General features: G+C 40.0%; 1 protein-coding gene across 2 annotated transcripts; it reads left to right on the top strand.

The window, feature by feature from the left end:
- Nucleotides 1-3717: 3717 nt before the first annotated feature.
- On the top strand, nucleotides 3718-26176 carry STK17B (serine/threonine kinase 17b). 2 transcript variants are annotated; one of them, XM_063341794.1, is made up of 9 exons: nucleotides 3863-3972; nucleotides 6066-6249; nucleotides 6584-6741; nucleotides 10584-10796; nucleotides 15776-15920; nucleotides 16153-16279; nucleotides 17191-17239; nucleotides 18637-18816; nucleotides 22619-26176. In XM_063341794.1, exons 3-9 carry the CDS (start codon nucleotides 6620-6622, stop codon nucleotides 22899-22901), a joined length of 1119 nt encoding a protein of 372 aa, XP_063197864.1. In that variant the 5' UTR covers nucleotides 3863-3972; nucleotides 6066-6249; nucleotides 6584-6619; the 3' UTR covers nucleotides 22902-26176. The 2 variants fall into 2 exon arrangements, with proteins under 2 accessions (XP_063197865.1, XP_063197864.1); XM_063341795.1 differs by lacking the exon at nucleotides 6066-6249 and having other exon boundaries at nucleotides 3718-3972.
- The last annotated feature ends 748 nt before the right edge of the window (nucleotides 26177-26924 follow it).

Below are 26924 nucleotides of genomic sequence, written 5' to 3' on the forward strand. Positions count from 1 at the left end.
CTGAGGAACCTATGGCAAAATGTTCTGTGTTTTGAGTATTTCATGTTTTAGGTTGCCATTGGGTATCGCAGAGGTTGCAAGAGTGCTCTCGTAGATGTTTGGGACATGGGTAATCTGTACAGGGCAGTGGAGTGTTGAGGGTTTTTTCTTTATTTTATCCCCACAGAGTGAGAGGAACAACAATCACTGTCAGTAAGTACAGGAGCATCACCCCTAAGACAGCCATCTTTATGCTATAATGTGAGATGCACTGAACCAGCACTGAGCCAACACAGACACTAGCGGCCTTCCAGTACCTGAAGGGGGCCTCTAAGAAAGCTGGGGAGGGGCTGTCTGCAAGGGCATGTGGCGATAGGACGAGGGGCAATGGTTTAAACTAGAGCAGGGTGGGTTTACATCAGACGTTAGGAAGAAGTTCTTTACAATGGGGGTGATGAGGCACTGGAACAGGTTGCCCAGAGAGGTGGTGGAGGCCCCATCCCTGGAGACATTCAAGGCCAGGCTTGATGAGGCTGTGAGCAACCGGATCTAGTTGAAGATGTCCCTGCTTACTGCAGGGGGTTGGACCAGATGACCTTTAAAGGTCCCTTCCAACCCAACAAATTCTATGACTCTATGATTTTTCAGCTAGCCTACTCTGTGTGGTGTTCTGGCATGCCAACTCCATGCTCTTCCGCCAAGCAAACAGCTGTGGGTACTTTGCACAACAACGATCATCCACTTCGCAGGCAGATTGGCTCTTGCTTCTTGAAGGCTGCAGTAGCAGAGGCAACATGTAGATGTGGATCGTTCCCCATGACGTTTAAACTGCAGGATGCTGAAGATGCTCATGTAAGGCTTTGTTTTGCATGTGTTGTCACATTACTTAAGCGTGTACTGCCCTGTGGAATGGTGATGCCACAAAGAGACTTAACAGCAAGTGGAATTACTTATTTGCCTTATGTTTTTTGAGGCTTTTTTTGGTGCTACAGATCATGGTTTTTCTTTGTCAATGTCTGGTCAAAGAAGTTACCACAAACGAGTCGGAGAAGGACGCTCTGACATTCTCAGCTTCCATCTAAGCAGCTCTTCATGTTGTCCACTTGTCCCCCACTGTAGCAACGCAGTTATCTGCTAAGAAGGGTAGGTTGCTGTCTATTTAGTCCAAACTACATCAACCCCATGATGGGTTTGAGTTGAAATCAGCACTTCTTGAAGGAACCGAGCTTTTTCCACAAGGTTCACTTCCTAAAACGCCTATGGCTCTGATCAACGTGAGCTGTACATCACAGCTTTGTCAAATGGGTAACTGATGAAGAAGAAATCATTCTTTTGATGAAAGCCTCTAAAGACTGTAAAAAGCCAGCTTTGTAATGCATAGATAATGAAGGAAAGCAAGAGAAGAAATTATTGGTAAGAATGGGAATTATGAAGCTAACACCTTTGCGACAATTAAAAAACAGCAATGAATGACCAGGTGCATGCATTAGTAAGAAACACAGTTCATGATCTTGCAGCATTGTGACCTTCAGCCTGCCGTTCCCCCTTCTCCACCCTGTTTGTCATTCTCTGTGGTGGTGTATCTAAGTAAATTCCGAAGTCCTCAGGGTGGAGTCCTGCCAATTATACCCTTCTCCAAGTGCCGTACATGTTTCTATGGCATATATAAACAGATAACCAAGACTACAATAACACGCATGTCATGAAGCATTTTTAGTATGTATTTGGTTTTCAGAACTTAAAGGGAGAGTATAGGAAATCCTGGCCTCGAAAAGGATGGATAAAGACACGCAAGCAGCTAAGGAGACAAACATAAGCACTGTCATTTACTTTTTGGCACCATGTGCTATAATAACCTAAAACATCTTAATTGTAGTCATCATTTAATTTTACTCCTGTGGATCATTTGGTATGTTTGGAATGCTGCTTGCTTTTCATACTGCACAAAGAATGCTTCTCAACAAAACCAAGCATTTCTGCATGTTGTATTTTTATTTGGCAGATGTATTTGAAATCATGTTGTAACGAAGAAAGGGTACGGTCTGGAGCTCTGCACAGATGGTGGAACTCAGTGGGAGAGAGCACAGATTTTGGACTTTTTCTGTCAAAAATATCCACAGCTAAGTGCTAAACATCTAGATGGAAAGTCAAGCATTACCAAGAGTTAACACTTGAGAAGCAGCAGCTCTTGTTCTTAGTAGGTATATCTTCTTGTGCCAGCTGCATGGTAGAACATACTCCAGAGCCTTCAAGAATACTTCAAATTTTCTCAAAGTGCGTATCTCATCTTCATTTATACTACTTTAACTAATCTTAGTGTAAGCATTGCTGTGGCAGCAGGACGTAGGTACTGTACTTGCCATGCACACAGCAATCACCCATTTCACTGGCAGTGCCATGGCATAAACAAAATTAACCTAGTAACTAATGGTACGCTGCTGAAATTTAAATTTATAACTCTTAAACTCTTATGCTACATTACTCTTACTGCCTTTATGGCAAGTCTATTATAAAACGGATGTTTGCAAATTTCTAGGGCAGCTGGTTGGATTGCTTCACAGAGGAAATCAATTTGGCAAACAAATTGCAGCTATTTTAGAACTCTGTCTAATTTCAACTTATTTCTAAATCATGCTTTTGGCTATTTTATATCCTCAAAAAGGGTCTTTGAAACCACAAGTTAAAGTCTTCTAACTTTCTCTTTTTTCCCTTGGGGTTCTTAAAGCAAGAGGCTCTGAAGACCCGGTTGCCACTTACATGCATGAAAAAAGGGATTGTCAAGCAGGCCCTGTGTGAGCTGTGTACTTGTGTAAAAGTAATAAAAAGTAGGTTCTGGTCCCGTTTGAACATGCATATGCAGATGTCAGGGAGAACTGGTGTACCGATTTCTATTTTTAACTGGACCTAGCCAGTAATACGGTCGCCTGAGACTTTGCAAGCTGCGTCATAAACAGCATAAAAAGCATAACCGCCTGCAGCCGCTGCTGGTAAGCGCACGCAAGTTTTGTTCTTGTGGTTGTGGGTTTCTTTCTCAGATCCCCAGCTACGCTGGACCAGAAAGGAAAGAAAACGCTGCAGACCTGGCAGGTCTCCCCGCGGCCTCCCCGGCAGCGGTGCCATGGCTGGCTCTGTGCAGCTGGCCTTCGCACCATCGCTCCTCCCGCACCTTGCGCTACCCCAGGGCCTCAGCCTTTCCCCTTTGTTCTGGTGCTGCTGCATGCAGCAGGCACGCCGATAAGCCTCATTACGGTGTTTAGATTAAATACAGCCCTTTGACTAGGAGGTGCTATCGGTGCATCTCGCCCAAACCAGCCGCTCCCCTCGCCCTGTGCTCCGTGAGGCGGCTAAACAAAATGGCTCTTCCGCAGCTGCCCCAGACGCGGACGGGCCGTCAGCCGGCGACTCACGGTGCCGCTCCGGTTCGCCTCACCGGCTTCCAAACAACCGGCCGGCCCTGCCCCGCCGGGCTCAGCACCCTGGGCCGGGGCGAGGCCGCCGGTCCGACTCGGCGGGGCCGGGCAAGGCCGCGAGTCCCGGCACCGCGGGAGGACGAGGACGAAGAAGAGGAGCAGGAGCTCGTCCCGCCCGCGTCGGCGGCACCCCCTTGGCCCGCACGAAGGAGCTCGGACAGGCGGCACCTGCCACCCCCCCCCATAGCCGCCGCCAGCAGCGCCCCAGCCGCTGCCCCCGCCCCACCCCAGCCGCCTTCGAGGGGCGAGGGCAGCCGGGCGGGGGCGCTGCCCGGTCGGAGGGCGCCCCACCAATCGCCGGGCAGAGGGCTCGCCCCGCTGGGCGCGGATTGGCTCTCCGCAGCCGAAGTGGGCGGGCCGGGCGGGCGCCGCCGGGGCGGCCACATCTACCGGGCTGCGCTTTTCAAACCCTGGCTGTGCGGGTGCGGCGGTTGGCGGGTGCGCGGGCCGGCCGGCAGCGCGTGCGGCCCGTTGCGGTGACCGTTGGCCCGTGAGGGGTTTCCTGGGAGTCCGGCGGAGAGAGGTGAGCCTGCCCGAGCCTGGGGCTGCAGCTGCCGTCCTCGGCTGCCGCGGGTGAGGGCGGGCGGATCCTGTGGGGCTCTAGGTGGGTGGTGGGAGCGTCCTGCTGCCTCCCCCGCCCGGGTGTCGGAGCTCGCCGGTGCGCGTCTCCCCGCCCCGGGGAGCGCTGGCGGCAGCACCCCGAGGCGCGGGGGTGCCGGCAAGGAGAGCTGGGGCGTACCGCGGACATCTCGGGCCGGGTCCCACCCTGTTGCCGGCGGCCCGTCCTGACCGGGTTTCAGCGCACTTGGGAGCGGGCGGCCCCCGCGGGTGCTTCTCTCCGCCTGGCAGTCGCCCCTGCGCATCTAACGCTGGCCGCGGAGTGGGGCGGGTCGTCGCCGAAAGGCTAAAGCGCGGCTGAAGTGAGAAGGTGTGTGGGGACAGCCGTCTGACGGGGCTGGCGCTGAGCCGAGGTCGCCGCGGGGCTCGCCGGTCTCGGCAGGGCGCTGGGTGCCCGTCACCCCTCGCCGCCGAGGGAGGTGGTCGCCTGCGGTGTCGTCCAGTGACCTGCTGCTGCTCATCCGTGGTCCTTCTCCGCTGAAGCTGAGCGTCTTCCTAGCCCGGAGCAGGGACTTGACTTTTCTTGGAAACAGTTAAATCAAGTGGCTTTTTGTCCAGTTAAAGATAGTTTAGTGGGAAGTTTTCTCTTTGGTGGGAAGCTTGCAAATTTCTGGGAGATCCATACTTCTAATGTCTGTTACTCGGGGCTTTTGGTGCAATGTGTAGCAACACGGGTATCACTTTTAACTTCGGAAATAGTTAATGTATTAGAACTTATGACTTTTTTCACAGCTAATTGGATTTGAAACTGGATCTCATTCTCCTGAATAGATATGTGCCTGTTAGTGGGTTTGTGTCTGCTGTGAATATATGTTTTTCTCTATTTTTGATGACACCAAGCTAAAAAGAGGAGATGCGGTATCTTACCAGGCAGACAAACTTAATTCAACATGACAAAAGTTTTCCTTAATAATAACTTCAAGAATAGCAATATAAAATGAAAGCTTACGTAATAAATTTGATAATAGTAAGCTCTTAATCAATTAGCCAACTGCCTAAAATAAATAGATCTTTTTGTGCTGAAGTACTGCAGTAACAAGATAACTTTAACTGTTAAACTGTATTTAGTAAGTACAGCTCTAAGGAGAATCGTGTAAAACTTCAGACATCTGAATGAGTCTTTTAAATGATAAGGTGTCATATAATTGGGATAAAAGGAAGGGGTAAAAGGAATGCATATTTGTTACAAACAAGGCAATTCAAAGGTTATATGTTAGATTGTATTCTTACACCTTGATAACTTTTAGGAAGTTATTTCATGCTTATCAAATGCTACTTTGTAGATATTCTTAAACTGGGTAGTTGGTTTTTTTTCCTGCTAAAGCATGAATTGTGACTTAAATCCAAAGTAGTTCCAATATGAATATCCATGTTCCAAGAACTAGTAGTTGGAACAATGTTTGATGGGTACTGGATTATATTTGAATCATAATTAATTCGAGTGCTCCCCCAGAAGTTTCTGATAGTACATTTCTGTCATTTGAAAACTGAAAGTGTATTTTTGTAAGTTTGTTAACTGTATCTGAACTGTAATTTGCCTTGTGATTTTTTTTTTCCCCCCTTCATTACTAAAGGTAAACCTACTCTTTAACTTAAAATAAACCATCAATTAAGACTTCTGTTATCCTTCAGTAACCTTTTTCTGCTTTGCTTTTGCATTTCACCTGAAGAGATGCTTCAGGCCTATAAATGTGAATGCCAAAACCCAGTATTTTTTACTGTTGGGTTTTTTTTTTATAGTAGAAATAATGTGGGTGGCTGTACCATCATAATGTGCTGTTCTACTGGTTTATTAAGGTAATTTAATCAGGATTACTACATCATTTGATTCTAAATGATCTGAACTTGCAAAGAGGATGTTGTACATTCATGCTGCTCTCTGACAATTAATCTAGAGTTAAAATGAAACTTAGATGAGCTATGAGTGAGTTTAATAGGAAATGTGAATCTTCCCACTGGGGAAAAAAAACCCAAACCTTTTTTTTTTCCTGTGGTTAGCTATTCCTGCTGTGTTGCAGACAACAAACAAGAAGGAGTTTTGGTTAAGCTCCCCAGGGATACAAGTTAAAAGTGTAAATTTAAGAGAATTGCTGTAATTTACCCAGAATCCAAAGAAGAGTTAAAGCTTATTCGCAGAAAGCTAAAAGAAAAAGAAAAAAAGCAAAGCACATATCATTAACAGGTAAGGAGTTATTAGCATTTTTACTAGAACTTAAGCTTATCCCTAATATTTTTTGGATATGCTCCAGGGGAAAAAAAAAAACCCCACACCTTATCTCAAATGTTAAAATTATTTATTATAAAAAAAGAAGTCTTTCTGTTAATTTTCTTAGCATGTCTTGATTAGTCTTCCTTTCCGGTTGTATTTTTTCAGTGATCAAATGTTTTGTTTTCAGGTCACTACTGCACAGACTTAAGGGTATTCTAGTCTGATAGACCTAAACTTTAATATTTGTATATTTTAATGCACTGTAATTATGGTATTTCCAAAACTCTTAATTATTTTGCTTTAACAGGTGACTGGTAGAAGAGAGAGTGACCTGTTCCTGACTATGTCGAGGAGAAAGTTGGAGAATAAAAGCCTTTCTGGCTTGTTAGCCACATCTCTGCAGACGCAAATCAAGACAGACAATTTCCACAATTTTTATATGCTTGAATCAAAAGAGCTAGGAAGGTAAGATTATTCATGTTTATTTTATTTTAGTAAGAGGAATTTCTACTGCAGGAGAAATCTTTGTGCAGTGATAGACCCTTTCTAGCAAACTTTTATGGTAACAGATGGGGAATGAAGTATGCCTCTCCCCTTCCCCACTCCCTTCTTTGCAGGCTCCAAGCGATTCTCTAGGGACCGGGAAAAGGTATAGTGAGACATAAGTTGCCAGCCTTTTCCATGTCAGAGAGATTTAGCCTGTTTTTGTAGGCATGTAGATCTGGGATTATGTTCCTTTTCTTCCATTTCCCCTGTCTGGTCACACATCACATTCCAGGTGATGGAATAAATTAAACATAAACTAAAGAAAAGATGACATAGGGTAAGGCTGCAAGACAAAGAGTGTGGATTTTGAGTTGGTTGTTTTGGTTGTTTTTGTTTGTTTTTTTAAATTTTTTGAAGTCCAGAAAACAAAGACGTTTTTCTCTCCCCCTCTTGCCCTCAAGCAGTTAGTCTAAGTTTCTAACAACCTGCTCTTTCAGAGTAACTTTGAAGGCTGCTTCCCTTGGTCATGTTTGCAATGGTAAAATACGAAATAAAACAAACGAAAAAAACCCACCTTGGTATTTATGGTATTGTTTCAGATTTCTGAGTTAATGCTTTTTTGAAATCATTGGGTTAATTCATACCTTGAAAATATTCAGGGACTTCGGTGTAAAGCCTTGCAATCATAATGTCATGGTCATGTTTCCAAGCTGCTTGAACAGAAGTGGCATAGGTCAGTCCCACAGTTATTGTGCCTCACTGTGCCACATAGTGATCCTTTGCACCTGTAACTTGTTTTGTCAGCAAAGATGCTCTTCTACATGTGATTTTACAAGCTCTTTAGCTTTTATTGTTCTGCTGGTTGTGGTTTGTTTGTTTGCTTTTTTCCTAGCGTGTGCTTTCTCTGGTACACTTTTATTAAAAGTGCACCTTGCAGCCCATAACTTTCCTCTTTTCTTACCCCTTTATCAGCTCTACTTTTGAATTCTAGGCTCTACAGAAGCAGTTTATATGCACCATCCTCTAGAACTCCACTGTTCTTAAAATGCTGGGTTTTCAGATTATACATACCTGTGAGACGATGTCTAAAGCAAACAAAAGTGTAGATTTTGCAGGGATTCCAAAAAAACAGTCTTTAATACTTTCTGCATACGCAAAACTAGGCATAACAAAATAAGTGCCAAAATGCAAAGAAACAGAAGCAGAGTAGTATGTTTTCCAAACATATTTTTACTTTTGCTGGCCTAACAGTGTGAGTATGCATTTTTTTTTAATGTTTTAAGGGTTTACAACACTTAAGTGATGCAAAATTCATCTTTCTTTGTAGCGTCTCTAAAAGATTTAATATGCTTTTCTTTTCACTTGCCACTTTCTTCTTCCTCTTCAGGTTACTTCGTAAATGGTTCTTTTGTTCTTCTCTTAAGCTTCCCATGTCCTATTTCTTCCTCCCACACCCTTATCTTTTAGGTCCTTTGGTATTTAAGACACTGACTCATGAAGCAGGCAGGTTCTGTTTAGTGGGTTAAGTAGTTTTGTCCCCAGTGTGGGGATGGCTTGGCTTCTTTTGAAGTAGTTAAATTTCTGTGGTTTATAACTTGGGATATGAAAACAACTTGAAATTGTTTTTTATCTCGTAAAACTGGGCTCTAAAGTGATGGTTAAACAGTTGCTTTGCAGGCAACAAGGAATGGGAACTGCTTTGCTTGCTTCAGTGCAGCACTTCAGATCTCACTTTTTTTTTGGTATCTTTGGGGAGAGTCCACTGCTCTAAAATAATTTTGTGTCTTAATAATTTTGTCTTAATAATTGGCACACTACAAATACAGCATAAACAAGTAGAAAGTCTTACATCATCTATCTGATGATACTGCTGACCCTCAAAGCTGTTATCCCTGCAGTGACTAGAAGGAAGATGTGCAAAAACTATCAGGGAAGATCTTGCTGTTCTCATGAAACTCAACCAGTTCCCCTTTTTTAATTTTAGAGAAACTTTTGTGGTCGACAGATGTGATGTTAAAATGAGAATGTAAGCTATGGGGGAGTATCTTAAACTCTGGTGTATTATGAAATTCAGTTCAATAACTTCAAATGCTCTGCAATAATAAGCTGGTTTAACAATTGAGAAAGGACCTGGCCATTTCATGCTTACAAATATTTGCTAAAATGAAGAGTGTACATGTATCAGAATGTAAATAACTTTCACCTCTTAAATTAATTTTTGGTTTGAGTTTTGTACTCTTACCTTTCTAAATTTAGTGCTTTAAAAAAAGGATAAAGAAATCCAACAACTAATTGATTTTGAAATCATTTATGACAGAGAAGCTGTTTTGTTGAATTTATTTGTAAATAAGCAATAGCAATATGATTAAAGGTCAACTTTACACACTTAATAATTTAGTCAGACTGGTACAAAGTGTATTTAACATATCATTATTTGCAAATGGAAATCTGATTTTTCATGAGATGCTCATAGCTTTTATGATTAAACACTGAAGTATAGATTTTTCAAAAAAAGCCTCACACATGCCTTTTTTTTTTTTTTTTTTTTTTTTTTTTTTTTTTAGAGATGTTCCTTTCAGGAATTAGGTGTTTTTCACTAGAAGAAAGGCTAAGCCTGCAGGGCAACATAGTCTTTTCTACTAAAAAAGCTAATTTTGTTGAAAAAGCACAGGTCAGATAGCTTGTACTGACCTTCTTCATCAAGTTCGTTCTTGGTATGCTGTGATAACAAAAAACATGCATGGAAAGGCATTGTATTTTCAAAGACATAAGTGTAGATCTTATTCTTTGTACACAGTTTTGTACTGTTTTTAGAACTTTATGCAACTTATTTTACCCCTTCAAGTTGTTTTTCTTTAAATAATGTTTCTTGTGTTATTTGAAAACACTTTGCAAGTATGCAACTAGGCATTTCTGGGAATGCAAAACTTGCGATTATAAAACTTTGTTTTTTCTGGAGTTTATAACTTGGCTTAAAAAACTGCATTTTTTCCCCTAATTTTTTAAAAGGTCAGCTTGGTGTTTTAACTACACTATGTGGTTTTCTTTTAAAAACATTTCTCTGCCAAAATACATTTTTGTTTCCATACCTAAACGGTTGGCTGGGAAATAAAGCAGCGCACTTTGTCTAACTGTAATTGAGAAAGAGAATGCTAAGTAGTGAGTGTCTTTCTGTTAAGATGTTTTCAAACATTTTGCAGACACCTTTTTTTTTTTTTTTTAAACAGTACTACGTAATTTATGGAGGGAAATTCTCTTTATGACTAAAGTTTTCTGCACTGAAAACCTCCCCCCTGCATAAATATGCTTTATTTTCTATGTTCATTGTCTACATTTCACAGGGTTTTGCTTTTTTTATTACTGTGTCCTGTATGTGCTATATTGTGGTTGAGGTTTTTTTTAATATAATATTGCCAACCTGAACAAAGCCTTGAGCAGCTTGGTAGGATCTCAGAGCTGGCCCTGCTTTAAGCAGGAGATTTTGCTAGAGACCTCTAGAAGTCCCTTCCAACCTCAGTTGTTCTATGATCCTACAGTAAGAATGTCCATGTAACCTGATACTCTGATTTAATGCTTAGTTAGTCTGTATAAAAGGAATTGTACTGGGTCTCCACAAAGCTTCATCTAGCTTGGTATCATTTCTCCTACAGTGGCTGAAAGTGAACGTTCAGGGACTAGTGTAAGAACAGGCCAAACATAGCACTTTTATTATTTTTTATTTTTTTTTAGTTTCCAATTATTTGCCATGCCTTTTTATTTCTAATGGCAATTTACATACTTTTTATGTCTTGTGACTTAATGTTTTCCCTTTTATTTTGTAGAGGAAGATGTGCTGTGGTTAGAAAATGTATAGCTAAATCCACAGGCCAAGAGTATGCAGCTAAATTTTTAAAGAAAAGAAGAAGAGGTCAAGACTGCAAAGCAGAGATTCTTCATGAAGTTGCTGTACTTGAATTAATGAAATCTAATCCTCGCATAGTTAATCTCCATGAAGTCTATGAAACAGCAAATGAAATCATCTTAGTATTGGAATAGTAAGTATGCCTTCATCAGATGTTCCACCTTTGTAGTTACAAATCTGTCAATATACTCATTTTTTGCATGAGTTGCCTGAACACCCAGAAGAATTACAACAATGTACTATATACATTATGATGCAAACATTTCTTTATGATATACTTTACAAGCTCTTAGGGACTTATTTTGCGTGATTTTTTTTTTTTTTTATGTAAATGCAAAAGTTGCATCAGTTGCTGTTAATTTGAATCTTTGGGTTTGTACGTGCATTTTGTTACATCCACAGCTAATGAGTTATGTCAAACAATATGGAATAAGGCATAAAACAAAATACACCAAAACTTATAGTAGTTCTGTACTCAAAATTTTTAAAAAAGGACTTAAAGATTTTTTTTTTTTTTTTTTTTTACAAAAAGCTATCAAAAAATAGAGAGATTCTTTCTTCCCACTGCATAACTCAATTTCATAGAGAATTTCACTCAATTTCAAATTGAAATATTTTTTGTGCCTTTAAATACTGTCTCAGGAGGGTAATTTTGATGAAAACTTGCCTGTTTAATTAGAGCAGATTATTTCTTCTGCTAGTTGGATTATTGTAAAAAAAGCTTTGATCGGTTTTCAGCTCAGGCTAACCTAACATAAAACCTGAATGCAAACTCTAAGGTGTACACTTTTTTAATTATTTTTTTTTTCCTTCAAGAATCTTTTATGCAAGCTGGCTGGAGAGAGTGTCTTGAATCTCATAGAAAGTGCATAGTGCTTTGATGCATCTTAAATAATACTCCCCAAAATTGTAGCCCTGACACCAAGTACACAGCTTTCAGAGAAGCAGAGCACGTCCATGTTCTGTGGACTTCAGTCACGCTTCATGCTTTTTGGTGACTGAAAACTTGCTATTCATTTGTGGGTTCTGAGCTTCTAAATTTAGTGGGTTTTGTTGTTTTAAAGCTGTTTGGCTTTTGGACCTGTTTCCTCAAAAATTCTCACTTCTTTTTAGATGTCCCTGTGGCTTCTCATTAGCTCTAAAAACAAGTCTAATTTGGGAATTTAATTTGAATTATCTGTTGTATTTGCTGTATATGTAAATTTTTGTTTGGAATGTAAGGAACATAAATGCAGTTTGGGAAATTAATTCAGGAAGTCTTTCTCTAGGATTTAAGTTTCATGTACAAAGTATTTGAAAAGTTAATAGTGGACTGCAAACACCATGGTAAATTCCTTCAATTTTTCCAAAGAATGTAGTTAGATAATCTTAAAAAAGCTCTTCTTCCTGGAACCAGCTGATCTCTAGAATATTATTTGTTGTTCTGAGAAGCATAAAATAATAAATAATTGGAAGACAAAGCCCAGATGACAAGTTTTGAACTTCTTGTCAAGTGCGAGTTTACATAAAAGCCATATTGATTTTACTGTTTCTGTTTCGTCTCAGCTGCCCTAGTCTTGCTTATTAAAGCTCTGTAATGAAACAAGTCCCTTGTACTACATAGGTGTTGATGGTCTACTTTGTAGTAATGCTCAGAAGTCTTGCAGTAAGTGTTCTATTGGGATAAGCAGAGGGCTGATATTACATTTCTAAATTATGTCCTTCTGTAGCAGAATACACAGATTTTGTTTGTTTGTTTCTCATTATCAGAACTCTGAAGCAGTACTTTAAAAGAATTGCAAGAAATTAGTTTTACTCGTATTTTATAAGGATTTCCTATTTAGCCGTATTTTTTCTCCTACATATGGTCCTTGCTGTTGTTGGATTGTATTTGTGGGGTTCTTTGGAAGATGTAGTAGTAAGAATCAGTTTGTGTAAGGACACATTTTCTAAATAAAGGAGAGAAATGGATGCTAGTTCTTAAGGCCATCTCTGGAGAGGGAATTACTAAAGACATGAATACTTCTTCAAAAGCCTCACAACAGAGATTGTTACTCTTCTAATCTGGCGGTCAAAGGTAATTGGAGGAATCCAGTTATTCAGAGACAAACCTGGCAGCTGTATTAATTCATTTTACAGCATACCAGGCAGCTGTACTAATTTTCAAATCTATCTAGTTTTGTTCATTGAAGAACTAAGCAAGGCCCTACAGACTTAGATCAGTGTGTCTAATCTGCTGCCATTTCCAGCAATGGCTGTAGAGAGATGCTATGTAGGAAGAGTTAAGGAGCATATGAGCCTGTCCAATTCTTGCTGTCCATTCTCTTTGCACTGTCCCAGCAACCAGAGGTATTGTACTGAGGATACTTCTCTGCCTGTTCTTTTTAGTGTCTGTTTATGGACCTATAGTCTGTGAATCTGTTTTGTCCTTTTTTGGACCTGGTGATACCATCTACTTTGGTGGTAATAAACTCCAGGTGTTCATTACCTTCTGTGTGAAGAAATACTTTCTTTTCTCTGTTTTCAACTAACCAGCTACTTTCATCAGGTGCCTCCTAGTTCTCATATTGTGGGATTTGGTGAATAACAGTTGTTTGTTTATCTCTAAAGCAGCTTTAGTTTTTGTAAGCCTCATTCATAGACTCCCCCACAATCTTCTATCCAAACTGAAGAGTCTGTGTCCCTTTGGTTTCTTCTTGTAAAGCAACTGTCTGTCCTCTTGCTTGCCCTTCTCTATATCTTCAGTAATCTTACACACTTCTTGAAGATACAGAAGCCAGAACTACATGCTAAGGTCTTATACTGAGCATCATTTTGCTACATTTTGTTTCCAGTAACCTTCCTGATGATAGCCCTGTATGTTGGCTCTTATTTTGGCTGCTCTGCAGGTTGGTGCAATTATTTCAAAGAACTGTCAATCAACCTCGAGTGCTGTGTCTAGTTTTGGGCCTCTCACCACAAAAAAGACATTGAGGTGCTAGAGTGGGTCCAGAGAAGGGCAACGAAGCTGGTGAGGGGTCTGGAGAACAAGTCTCATGAGGAGCAGCTGAGGGAGCTGGGGTTGTTTAGCCTGGAGAAAAGGAGGCTGAGGGGAGACCTTATCGCTCTCTACCTGAAAGGAGGTTGTAGAGAGGTGGGGGTTGGTCTCTTCTCCCAAGTAACAGACCATAGGACAAGAGGAAATGGCCTCAAGTTGCACCAGGGGAGGTTTAGACTGGATATTAGGAAAAAAATTTTACACTGAAAGGGTTATTAAGCATTGGAACAGGCTGCCCAGGGAAGTAGTTGAGGCACCATCCCTGGAAGTATTTAAAAGACAGGTAGACATACTGCTTAGAGATATGGTTTAGTGATGGTTTTTGTCAGAGTTACGTTGATGGTTGGACAAGGTGATCTGAAAGGTCCCTTCCAACCTAGGCGATTCTATGAAAATTTCCTGAGCTGTACCTGCCAGTTCAAAGTTTGGCATTGCGTAGGATTCTATTTGGTTATCTTTCTGATTATGTCTTACGTTTATGTATGCTATGTGTCATCTGGTGCTCTTTTACTTGCTTTCTCAGTTGGTGCTGAAACTTGCTTGTTAATGTCTTCCTTGAACTGGGGAGCCGAAACCAAGATGCCACATTCTAGCTGTGGTCTGGCATGCTGGGTAGAGTCACTTGCCTCAGTCTACTAGCTGGGCTCGTTGTTATGGCCCAAGGTGCTGCTGACCTTCTTTGCTGCCTTCAGTTTGCTGTCTGTAACTCCCAAATCCTTTTCAGCAGAGCTGTTCCGCTCTGTACCCATCTGGTTGTCCACCTGTTCAGACCGTAATATAGTAACTTGGATACAAGAATACTATGGGAGACAGTGTTGAAAACCTTGTTAAAGTTGAACTAGATGACATCCACTGCTCTTCTCCTTGTTTACATTTTATCATAAATGCAACTAGGGGAGACACTACTGATACCTCACAGCTCCAGCAGGTTAGTGACTGTGTTTATCCATGTTGTCCATTATCTAGCTTTTTTTATAGACTCATAATTTTGCCAATGATGAAATTTGAGCTTACTGATCTGCATGAAACGAAACAGCCGACACTGCAGCAAAGTGTAGAAGTATAACTAATAAACCACATGCAACACAGTTATTTCCATGCTTCCTTTATGCTGTACTAATAGTAGGGTTTTCTGTAAGCAAACAAGAGCCTTTTTCCCAGGAAGATGTATTTGAGATGCTGTGTGAAAACATGAAGTTTGTCAATCTCATCTTTGTTGCTAGTGTGGAAATGGTAGATTTCAAAATGACAGAGCTGGGTCCTTGTATTTCTGAATATTCTGTGTCTACTAGAATTCTGGAGGATACTGCTCACTAACTGACTAGGCAACTGTGTATCTAATCAGCAGCACTATACTACATTTTCTTCCTGGTACCTTTCTGATAGAAATACCTGATTTTTAGTCTTCTATCAGAATGGCAGGGCCTAGGATGGCAAGTATGCAGTTTCCTCCTGCTCCAGAAATATCCTTCAGCGACTCTAGCTGTTCATTGCATTCTAGTTCTTACATTTACACCACAGTGGCACCATGTAAAAAACCAACCAAACAAAAAAAACCCAAAAAACCAACCCAACATCAAAAAAACCTCCCACAACATTATTTTTACTCCCAAATTCAGAGAATAAGAATACTGCTGGGCTTTCTTGATTTGGATTATTTACGGAACTGGTCAAATGGAAGAAATTTTAGATTTGACTTGAAGAGAAAGGCTGCTTCTGTTAGGGAATGATGACAGAACTCATCTTCCTAAAGGCATCTTCACACGCGCTTACAGGAAAGCATGCTTGAGGGTACCAACACATTATGAGGTTTTCAGCCACAAAGTTCTGTTTCGCTGTCTGAACTGCTGTTGCCAGCTATGAGGAAAGAAAAAGCATCATCAAATTTTTATTTTTTTTCCTATTCTAAATGTCTTGGCATAAGTGTGTGTTCAAAAAAAAAAAAAAGTAGCAATAAGAATGTTCCCAGCCTCTCTGAGAATATGAATATGATAAATGAATATATATTATACAAGTTGGTACTATATATAAATTTTTTCCTTACTAAAGCTTGAAAATACAAATTTAATACATAAGTGTTCTTGAATGTGTTTCAGTGCTGCTGGAGGAGAAATATTTGACTTGTGTGTCCCAGACCTGGATGACAGAATTGGTGAAAGGGATATTATAAGGCTTATAAGACAAATACTTGAAGGACTTTGCTGCTTGCATGAAAACAATATTGTTCATCTTGATTTAAAGGTAAGACTGCAGCAGACTTTTTATTGTAGTACTTTAGTATTATGATAATCAAAGTAGTTTGTTAACTACATAACAAGGATGTGAAAAAGATGTGTATTAGAGATTAAACAATTTAAAAAAATAAAATGTAGTAATAAGTATTGCATAATAGAAACTGAAATGTCATTTAGTATATTGGGGTCTTTTGTAGCTTATATTTTATTAATTGAGAATTAAATCCTTTCTATTCTAGCCTCAAAATATTTTGCTGAGCAGCATCAATCCTCTTGGTGATGTAAAAATTGTAGATTTTGGTATGTCTCGGAAGCTTGAGAATTCTAGTGAACTGCGGCAGATCATGGGAACAACAGAGTATCTAGGTATGGAAGAATTGCTTCACAATTCCTGGTGTGTGGTTTTGAGAAGACAAAAACAGTTCATGTAATGTGCTTATCAACTTAACAGTCATTACTGGAGAAAGAAAAACAAGACAAGGCAATGTGTTCTGAGCGGGTTCTTTTTTTTTTTTTTTTTGAGTAGTCAAATATTTGCACCAAAAAAAATCCCAAATTATATCAATAAGTGCACTTCTAATTTCATGGTATAGTATTTGCTGTGATGCAAACTGTTAACAGCCAAAATTTCTTGTTGATTTAAATTATTTTGATTGTAGTTTAAATACAGCATTAGTACGCACAAAGAAATGTTCTTTGAATTAGGAATGCTGTTTAGTATGATGATTTAATGAGATGAAAATATTCCTCGTAAAGGGAAGAATTGCCGTTAACACTTAACTGTCTCCGAGGGGCGGCTTTCCTTAATGATCTGCCTGCACTCAATGTTAAGAGCACTTCAATCTGTAGTGAATAACTTGCTATCTAGCATATGCCAACAGTCACAAAATTGGCTTGTTCATCTGGCCTTGCACTGTTAACATGCTGAAGGCTTTATGCACTCCCCTTAAAAAGATCTATACTTGAAAACTTCTTAGAAGAATCTTTTATGTGCATGCGTCTGATTAGAAAATATCTTGGGACTTAGACAGAATAGACTTTAGGCCATACAGAGCGATTTTAGTGTGAACCAGTTAAGCATTTGTATGTCTAATCAAATGGAAATAACTTTTTTCAAGCCTTGTGGCTTGAAAATAATAAATTTGGTTATTGAAACTGCATGTTTAGTCTCTAATAATGGTTGGCAAAAAAACCGCTAGAAACGTAGTGCATGATTCAAGGCCACTTGAGTAATATACCTATTAAAATGTTTTTCTTCCCCTCATCTCTTTCTCTAGCTCCAGAAATCTTAAACTATGATCCTATTACCACAGCTACAGATATGTGGTAGGTTGTATATGTTAATTCATTTTATTGAGGTAGGCGTGACCACTTAACAATCTAGGGGACAGATCCAGATTCTGATGCAGTTTTATCCTGCTTCCAAAAATACCCTTCTATTGGTGGGCTGACCAAAACAGGGAGAGTTGGGAGGGGAGGGAGCCCTCAGGATATAAATTGGGGTTTACGGGAATTACTGTATATGGGTCTGTTGCACACCTAGTAGGGAATGCAGGTGGCTTTTGAGCATGCAGAGTATAGGTATTTGTTCTAAGGCAACAATAACAATGATTGCATAGCATACTTTAGCTATTAGTTACTCTCGGATGACATGTGTCAGGTATTAACTACTCTTGGACGCTTCTCCCTACCCACTTTTGTATCATTAAATAATTGTATTATACAATTGATAAGAAGTATCTTAACTTTCTACTTCTTATCTTTAGAGCAATAATTGCAGAATGAGTCATAAAAAATGAGACAAGTACCTTAAACTAATCCACAACTTTATTAAGTATACCTTTGTAGCCTAACTAATTTAATCAGCTATGTTAGTGTAAAGGCTAGCTTTGGGATGTTTCCTTAAAAACATAAAATATTCATATACTCTTCTTAAGCATCTAAATCATTAAAATTCCATTTTAAAGGTTGCTATGATCTAATTACTCCTTTGACATTCTCAACTCGTAATAGTAATTAAATGTTAGTGAATGTTTTTTAACCACTTATTTGTCTGCTTTTGTGGGAAGATATAAAAACAAACTATTGGCACTGTACTTAAAATGTCAAACCCAGTAGCATGTTTCCACACTGTAATGTGTACTAAGGTTTCAACTATCAGGTCACAAAACCATTTTTATTATGCATCAAGAAACCACCTAAGACTTCTAATAAATCACATGATGTGTGGTACTCACATTGATGTTCTTAGGGAAAACCATCTCAGCAAGAGGATATTGTAACACAAATGTCGATTGTACAGAGAGGTTGACTAAATATCAGTCTTTGATACTTCATCCAGAATTGTAGTGAAAGATGGGGTTTTATTTACATGCAAATTAGAATGTCTATCCTTTTGCGGTTCTTTCTTCCAGAATTGCTGTATGTCCAAGAGCGGGCTGTGTAAAAGTGATGTATTTTATTTTCCTAACAATCTCAATGGGAAGAAAATGGGGTATATTGAAAATAAGCGATTTTCAAAAATCCCTTCACTGAGATATATACATAGCTTTCCTTGGGTGTGCATATGGATACATGCTTGAAACATAAAAGTGAGGTGTCACGTGATGTTTCTAATTCTTTGAGTGTAGCATGCATCAGGAAGCTTGATCTGCAGCACAATAAATATGGGGGTATATTGTTTCAGTATCCTAGTACGATTATACGTTGTGTTCTTATCTCAGGAACATAGGTGTAATTTCATACATGCTGCTGACGCAAGAATCTCCATTTGTGGGAGCTGATAATCAAGAAACTTACCTTAATATATCTCAAGTTAATGTGGATTATTCAGAAGAAACATTTTCATCAGTTTCACAGCCTGCCAAAGACTTCATTCAAAAACTTCTCATTAAAAATCCCGAGTAAGTAACAAACTCCTCCGGGCAAGAATCTTATCTTCTATGTTTATGGAACACCTAGAAAAAGTGAATTTTAATTTGGAAGCTTAATACCACTGATATGATCAGTCAGACATCTTACAAAGCATTGGTATTATCAGCTGGATATTTAAAAGTGTAGGTTTATGCTTTTCTATAATGTATGAAAAGGATCTTTGGTTCACTGTCTGGCTGTTATTGTAGTCAGGCTTCTGCTTTGAGTTTTGTATTTTAAGATTCTTTATATTTTCATTCAGAGGACAGATTATTAACAAATCTAATTAAATGTATTCTAGGAAGGTCATGTTCTTGTCTATAATTTAACATTTTATTGCACAATTTGGAGAGAAAAAATGCAATCTTTTTGATGCAGTGCTTTCTTGTTTCCTGACTTATCTTTAATATCTCTTTCTACTTTAATACATTTTATATAAGAACTTGGCCTGTCAAAGTAGCCGAACTTTGAGAAGATAGTCTTTGAGACTGGTAGAATTACAGACATTAACTAACTCTGTCTGTGTTCCTGTATAGCTTTAAATCTGGATTATTTTTTTAACTGTTACATGAGCACATGCAGTAAAAAAAAACAACCAAACAAACAAAAACACAAAGAAAAACACCCTAAAAGGTAAGTATGGGAGAACAGTCATGTTCTACTAGGCGTGGTCAGGTATTATCAAGTACAGTGCCACGTATTGTCATTTTTGGTGAGACAGTGCAGTCCCTGTCTTCTTCAGAGAGCCTGCAGGAAGTAGGAGTGACCCTGTTGTTTGGTTGAGAAAGAGGTTCTTTGATAGGAGGGGATGATGGGAGATGATATCCATGAAGTGCCTACTGTGATCAAATAAGGACGCCATATAAATTCATGTCTGGACAGGATCAAGGATGAACAAGTGTTTTCTATTTTGGCATCTCACATAGAGAGTTTGTCAATATCTGGAATAACTCATAAACACCATAATATCATAAGGAAAGCAATTATGAAGAGCCTGCTTTGATAAACATTGGTGTGAACCTGCAGGATGTTTGACGTTCTGTCACAGTTACTACTCGCTTTTTTGCTTCTGGGCATCTCAGAATCTTTATTATATCCTCAATACCTCCCCCGCCCCACCTGGACTTCAGGAGAGCAGACTTTGGCCTTTCCAGGGATCTGCTTGGCAGAATACCATGGGATGAAGCCCTGGAGGGAAGAGGGGCCCAAGAAAGCTGGTTAATATTTTCAGGGATCACCTCCTCCAAGCTCAGGAGCAATGCATCCCAACAAAGAGCAAAAACGCCAGGAGGCCTGCATGGCTTAACAAGGAGCTCTTGAACAAACTCAAACACGGAAAGGAAGCCTACAGAGGTCGGAAGCAAGGACAGGTAACCTGGGAGAAATTGTCCAAGCAGCCAGGGATGAGGTTAGGAAAGCTAAAGCCCAGACAGAGTTAAATCTGTCCAGGGACACCAAGGGCAACAAGAAAAGCTTCTACAGGTATATCAGTGATAAAAGGAAGACTAGCAAAAAAGTGGTCCCTCTCCAGAAGGAAATGGGAGACCTGGTTACCCAGGATATGGACAAGGCTGGGGTACTCAATGACTTTTTTGCCTCAGTCTTCATCGGCAAGTGCTCTAGCCACACTGCCCAAGTCGCAGAAGGCAAAGGCAGGGACTGGGAGAATAAAGTACCGCCCACTGTAGAAGACCAGATTCAAGACCATCTAAGGAACCTGAAGGTGCACAAGTCCATGGGACCTGATGAGATGCAGCAGTGGGACCTTAGGGAACTGGCAGATGAAGTTTCCAAGCCACTATTTGAGAAGTCATGGCAGTCCAGTGAAGTTCCTGCTGACCGGAAAAGGGGAAACATAATCCTCATTTTTAAAAAGTCTCACCTCTGTGCCTGGCAAGATCATGCAGCAGATCCTCCTGGAAACTGCTAAGGCACATGGAAAATAAGGAGGTGATCAGTGACAGCCAACATGGTTTCACCAGAGGCAAATCGTGCCTGACAAATTCGGTGGCCTTCTATGACACGGTTACAGCATTGGTGGATAAGGGAAGAACAACTGACATCACCTACCAGGACACATTGGACATTGTCCAACAGGACATCCTTGACTCTAAATTGGAGAGACATGGATTTGATGGATGGGACCACTCAGTGGCTAAGGAATTGGCTGGATGGCCGCACTCAAGGAGTTGCAGTAAACGGCTCAATGCCCAAGCGGAGACCAGTGCCAAGTGGCGTTCCTCAGGGACATATTGGGACTGGCGCTGTTTAACATCTTTGGCGACACAGACAGTGGGATTGAGTGCACGCTCAGCAAGTTTGCCAACAACACCAAGCTGTGTGGAGCAGTCGACACGCCGGAGGGAAGGGATGCCATCCAGAGAGGCCTGGACAGGCTTGAGAAGTGGGCCCATGCAAACCACATGAAGTTCAGCAAGGCCAAGTGCAAGGCCCTGCATGTGTGTCAGGGCAATCGCAAGCACAAACACAAGCTGGGCAGAGAATGGATTGAGAGCAGCCCTAAGCACAAGGACTTGGGGCTGTTGGTGGATGAGAAGCTCAGTGTGACCCGGCAATGTGTGCTCACAGTGCAGAAAGCCAGCCGCATCAAAAGAAGCGTGGCCAGCAGGTTGAAGAAGGTGATTCTGCCCCTCTACTCTGCTCTAATGAGACCCCACCTGGAGTACTGTGTCCAGCTCTTGAGGTCCCTGTAATACAAAGAACATGGATCAGTGGGAGCAGGTCGAGAGGAGGGCCATGAAGATGATAAGAGAGCTGGAGCACCTCTGCTATGAGGACAGGCTGAGAGAGCTGGGGTTGTTCAGCCTGGAGAAGAGAAGGCTCTGGGGAGACCTCACAGCAGCCTTCCAGTACCTGAAGGGGGCCTACAGAAAAGGTGGGGAGGGACTGTTTATCAAGGAGTGTAGTGATAGGACAAGGGGTAACTGTTTTAAACTGAAAAAGGGTAGATTTAGATTAGATATTAGGAAGGAATTCTTTACTGTGAGGGTGGTGAGGCTCTGGAACAGGTTGCCTGGGGAAATTGTGGATGCCCCATCCCTGGAAGTGTTCAAGGCCAGGCTGGATGGGGCTTTGAGCAGCCTGGTCTAGTGGGAGGTGTCCCTGCCCATGGCAGGGGGGGTGGAACAAGGTGATCTTTACGGTCCCTTCCAACCCAAACCATTTTATGAACATTAAAATGTAGAACATGATCAAAACTGTAGTAGCGCTATAGTAGGTTATCCAAATGAATGGTTTTGCAAGTTTGTGGTTTGTTTGGTAGTGACTACATTTTGGAAGGGTATACACCAGTTTTTGATGAATTGCAAGAGTAAAAGACTGCAAAATGTCACATAGAGTTGGCGACATGTTATTTGGCCCTCCTTGAAAACCTAAAGACTGAATATTCATTAGCCTCCCTATTTACAGTGGTCTTCAAAAGCATAAGCATGTGCACATATATATACAATGTTGTAAACATTCCAAGGGACTATGAATACTAGCTGAGAAATAACTGTTCTTTGTTCTCATGAAAAGCTTGCCTTTCTGACACTCAGCAGTAGGGGAAACTGTCAACTAAAATTTAGATGCATGTTGCCAATACTTAACCTTAACTATGATAGGATCTGATGTGTTTTTCAAGCAGCAGTGGTAGTGGTGGAAAACCAGAAATATTAACTTTTTAATGCCAGTTCTGCTTAAGATTTCTTAGTATGCGTCAGAGCTATTTTAATTACACTTTCAGTATTTCTGAAATCAACTTAAGTAACTTTACCCTTTTCTTTTTCAAAGGGAAAGACCCACAGCAGAGGCCTGTCTTTCTCATTTGTGGTTGCAGCAAGGGGAGTTCATACTGTTGTGCAGCCCTGAAGAAACTTGTTGCTCTTCTCTGATGCCAGGACACACAACAAAATGCTCAGAAGAGCGGAGTGTAAAATCCAATTGTAATGGTACCTGTAGCCACAAGGAAGACAAAGAAAACATTCCAGAGGACAGCAGTACAGTCTCCAAACGTTTCCGTTTTGATGATTCATTGCAGTATCCCCAAGACTTCATGACAGACTTCATATGTTAATATGTAATACGGACTTTTATTAAATGAATTTAGCATAATCTATTCCAGTGGTGAATATAAGATTATGGCTTGCCAGTTTATGCAGCATTGCAGCATTGGCATACTGGAAATGCACTTTGATTCTTTTATGCTGGTGCTTCCTTTTCTATCCATTGCTGGCAATGGATTTAACTCCTGAGAAATTGGAGTTGTTGCACCAATAAAATGAATTATTTTTTTTAAGAAGATATAATTAAATATTTTTGCACTTTTCAAGTTTTAATCCAAAATTGATGCCAGAGTGAACAAATTAAAACCTGAAAATGAGTTTGTTTAAACTCAAGCTTTGCCAAACAGTGGCTGAATATGAGCACGTTTTTATGACTAGCCTTAATAAGAAATTGGTCTAAGCAGGGAAACGGAATCTAGTTGTCTTACTGGGCTTCTTTGTGACCATTCTCACTGCTTTAAATGGAAGCTAAAGTTCGTATGTTTTGGGACTATGATACATCTGTTGGGGCCATTTGTAAAACTGCTTTCTCTCTAGGATCATTAATAGTTAACAAGTGTTTCTGCCTTATAGATCTGGTCCACTTCGGCATTATAATGCATACTCTGTGTTTTTCCTGTGCTGGATCTCTGGAATGCTTGAATAGAAAACGGGTAGACTGTCAGTCCTTGCATTAGTGGTCCTTTACTTCTTATCAGGAAGTTATATTTGAAGAGGGTAAGGGTCCCGTGGTCATGTAAATATCTGATGCACTTGTTAGTTTGCTTTCATCAAACCTCTGAAATAGTGTTGTCTACCTGTATTGACCTATTCCTCATCTTAAAAAACCAAAACCAAACAAAGCCAAATCACCAAAATACCCCAAACCAAAAAGCTTCCTTAGAGTTAAAAGTAATAACTGAATAAACTGAAAATAACCATTTTTGCCAGTGAAGCTGCAATTAAAAGCTTTTCATTATGCCCCTCTAATGTAGAAGTGCATCTTCCTGTCAGTTATTGTTATCCGTGGTAATTTAGCTTCATGCCCGCTCTGAGAAATGGACTGCAGTGTGTTAGTATTTAAAGACAAACTACCTAATAATTGTTTTAAGCCTTAAATTTGGGGTTTTTAGTGGGTTTATTTTTTTTAACTTCGTTCTTCCACTTCCTGTTTCTAGGCTCTGAGGAAATAATGCCTATGTTAAGTTTAGACTTAGAGCAAATACCAATCATGCCATAACAGCCCGAAACTAATACTGACAAGATAAAATCCTAATTGTAACACTCGGGCTGGAAGTCTTTTTGTGTAGGGAATGTATTAAAACTCTTATAAATATTTTGAGAGCAAATGGCACTTAAAAATACTTTTGGGTTTTTCCACTCCTCAGAGCTTAGTCTTAATAGTCTTGGATTTGGTTTGTTTTGTATAATAAAATATCACAATCAGTGTGCCTGTGGACTTGTCAATAGTTAGGCAGATTGAGGTTTAGGAACAACATTTGAATGAGAGGTGAACATAATGAGTGGTAGAAAGTTGTATTCTTATCTTTCTTTGCACAAGACAGGAACAGTTTCGTGGGTTTTTTAAAATAGATTTCAATATAAGGTATCACCACAATGCATGGGGGAATTCTGGACTATTGTCTTTATTTTGGGTGACACTCCTGTCAACAAGTGAGAAGTTGATTGAGGTGTAAGGCATATAAGGCTATCTTTCACCTTATGTTTGTCAGAAGAAGTTGTTACAATCCAATAAAAATGGAAATTATGTTGGTTAGATTTCAGAAAGGGGAGGTGACATTTCTGATAGACAATTTACATCTAATTCATTGTTCCATCTCACCTATCTTACTCTTGCCCATTTTAATTTATTTATTTAGATTAGTTGTCATGATTTTTTGAGTTGTGAATAAGAAACGCTAGGCCCAGAGGTTATCAGTCTTAATGAAAGTTTTAATTGAAGAGCTAGATTAGCGCAACCCACTATCAGTAACAACAAATCACAGTTAAAACAACAACCAGTATCATGCGAATATAATGATGACCTAGCACCCATTATGCTGCATGTCTTACACCTTAGAATAAATGTGAGATTAAAGGATACAGAAGCGAACATGGTCAAGCATCCTTGGCCAGGAAGTATTCACTGCACTAATGAATCGCTTCACCTGCCCCAGCCAGGGTACAGCCCTATAAGGATAGCGTTGCCTACATGCAGCCAGACAGTGAATTCAAAGTTGGTATTTTGCTTTGTGGTTGCTCCAGTGCAGTCTGCATCCTGGCAGCCCTTCGGCAGCCTGAGTACAGACAGCTAGTAGTAACCTTGTCATATGGGGTTCAGATGCAACAGAAGTAAAAGTTTTCCAAGACTTAACGTCATGTGAAATGAAGTCACAGATATATTCAGTATGGATGAAGCTCAGATGCCTAGGTATAAATGAACCACACTGAATCTCCTCTATGTATTAATTCTCATGTAACTTTTTTCAGTGATACTGATAATATATATAATTATAAAATGACTTTGCTGGAGGCAGTTGTTGGATTGTGTTCAGGTATGTTATACCCTTACTCTTCAAAGTCCTTGGCTTTTCCCAGTTGGAGTCTTAACCTTTTGGGTTTTTTCCATCAGCATGGAGTCTAATTTGAACCGGGTAAATGAAAAATATGAACTATTTTATGTGTACTCAGAAGTTAAAGTTCACTTAAGATAAAGAAGAAACTGTCAAAAAGCTATAATGGATAAAGGTAGAAAAGAATGTTTATAAAAATTTTAAATATTAAAATTCTGCAAAAATATTACTGAACTACAACAGAATTACAACTAGGAAGCTTGTGAAAGTCTTTGTACATTAGTATTCTATTTTTAACATCTGGAGAATAAAGCTGAAAGCATATGCCAGCACTTTATGACAAAGTTGTTATTCCTTAAGATTTTTTTCATGGTATCTGATGTTTACATTTCTTAAAACTTTTGGAGCTAACTTATCTTTAAATTTAAATACATGAAAATTGGTCTTATCCAAGGAACTTAAGTTTTGAAGACTTTATTTGTACTTTATGTAAAATTTATGAATCAGATTTTGTTTGGATCAGTGCATTTGGTTTATTTAAAAATACTATTGTGCATGCAAAACTTCAATTGAATGTAAATACATACATTGTAGATGATTATTAGCCCGTCCTGCTTCTTGCCATATTACTGGGAATTACCAAGTGTAAATGAGTGATGAGTAACATTTTAAGATGACTGAAGTCATATTTCTATGCAGTTCATGACCTTTTTATATTAAAATAAATAAATACGTGTTGCCTTTTTTCAAAATGTCTGTGTTTTCATTTCTTCACAGAATCAAAAGGATGGTTGAGGTTGGAAGGGACCTCTAGAGGTCATGTTGTCCAACCCCCCTGCTCAAGCAGGGCCACCTACACCTGGTTGCCCAAGGACCATGCCCAGATGACTTTTGAGTATCTCCAAGGATGGAGGCTCCACCTCTCTGAGCAACCTGTTCTGGTGCTCAGTCATCCTCACAGTAAAAAAATGTATTTCCTTATGTCCAGATGGAACCTCCTGTGCTTCAATTTGTGCCCATTCCCTCTTGTTCTGTCACAGATCCCCCCGGAGCCTTTTCTTCTCTAGGCTGAACAGTCCCAGCTACTTCAGCCTTTTCTCACAGGAGAGGTGCTCCCATTCTGTAATCATCTTTTTGGCTCTTCGGTGGACTGTCATGTATGTCTATGTCTCATACTGAGAAGCCCAAAACTGGCCAGTCATTTCACCATGGAAGTTTTATCAAGTTGCTCAAGCATGACTTCCCTTTGGTGAATCCACACTGACTACTCCTGATGAATCATGAAACTTACCAGCTAACTTCCTGGAACTGTTTTATATATGCCTGCTTTTTATACATATAAAGTTGAATGTTCTAGTTATGTCTTGCAGTGTGTCTTGCAGAATGGTCTAGTTACATCTTGAGGTGATACTTTTTGTGTTAAATTCTAATAGCTTTTGCTGAATGACCGTGAAAGGAAACCTAAATGGAATGTTTGTTACA

The sequence above is a fragment of the Chroicocephalus ridibundus genome, chromosome 7 (genome assembly GCF_963924245.1).
Source record: "Chroicocephalus ridibundus chromosome 7, bChrRid1.1, whole genome shotgun sequence".
Lineage (NCBI taxonomy): Eukaryota > Metazoa > Chordata > Aves > Charadriiformes > Laridae > Chroicocephalus > Chroicocephalus ridibundus.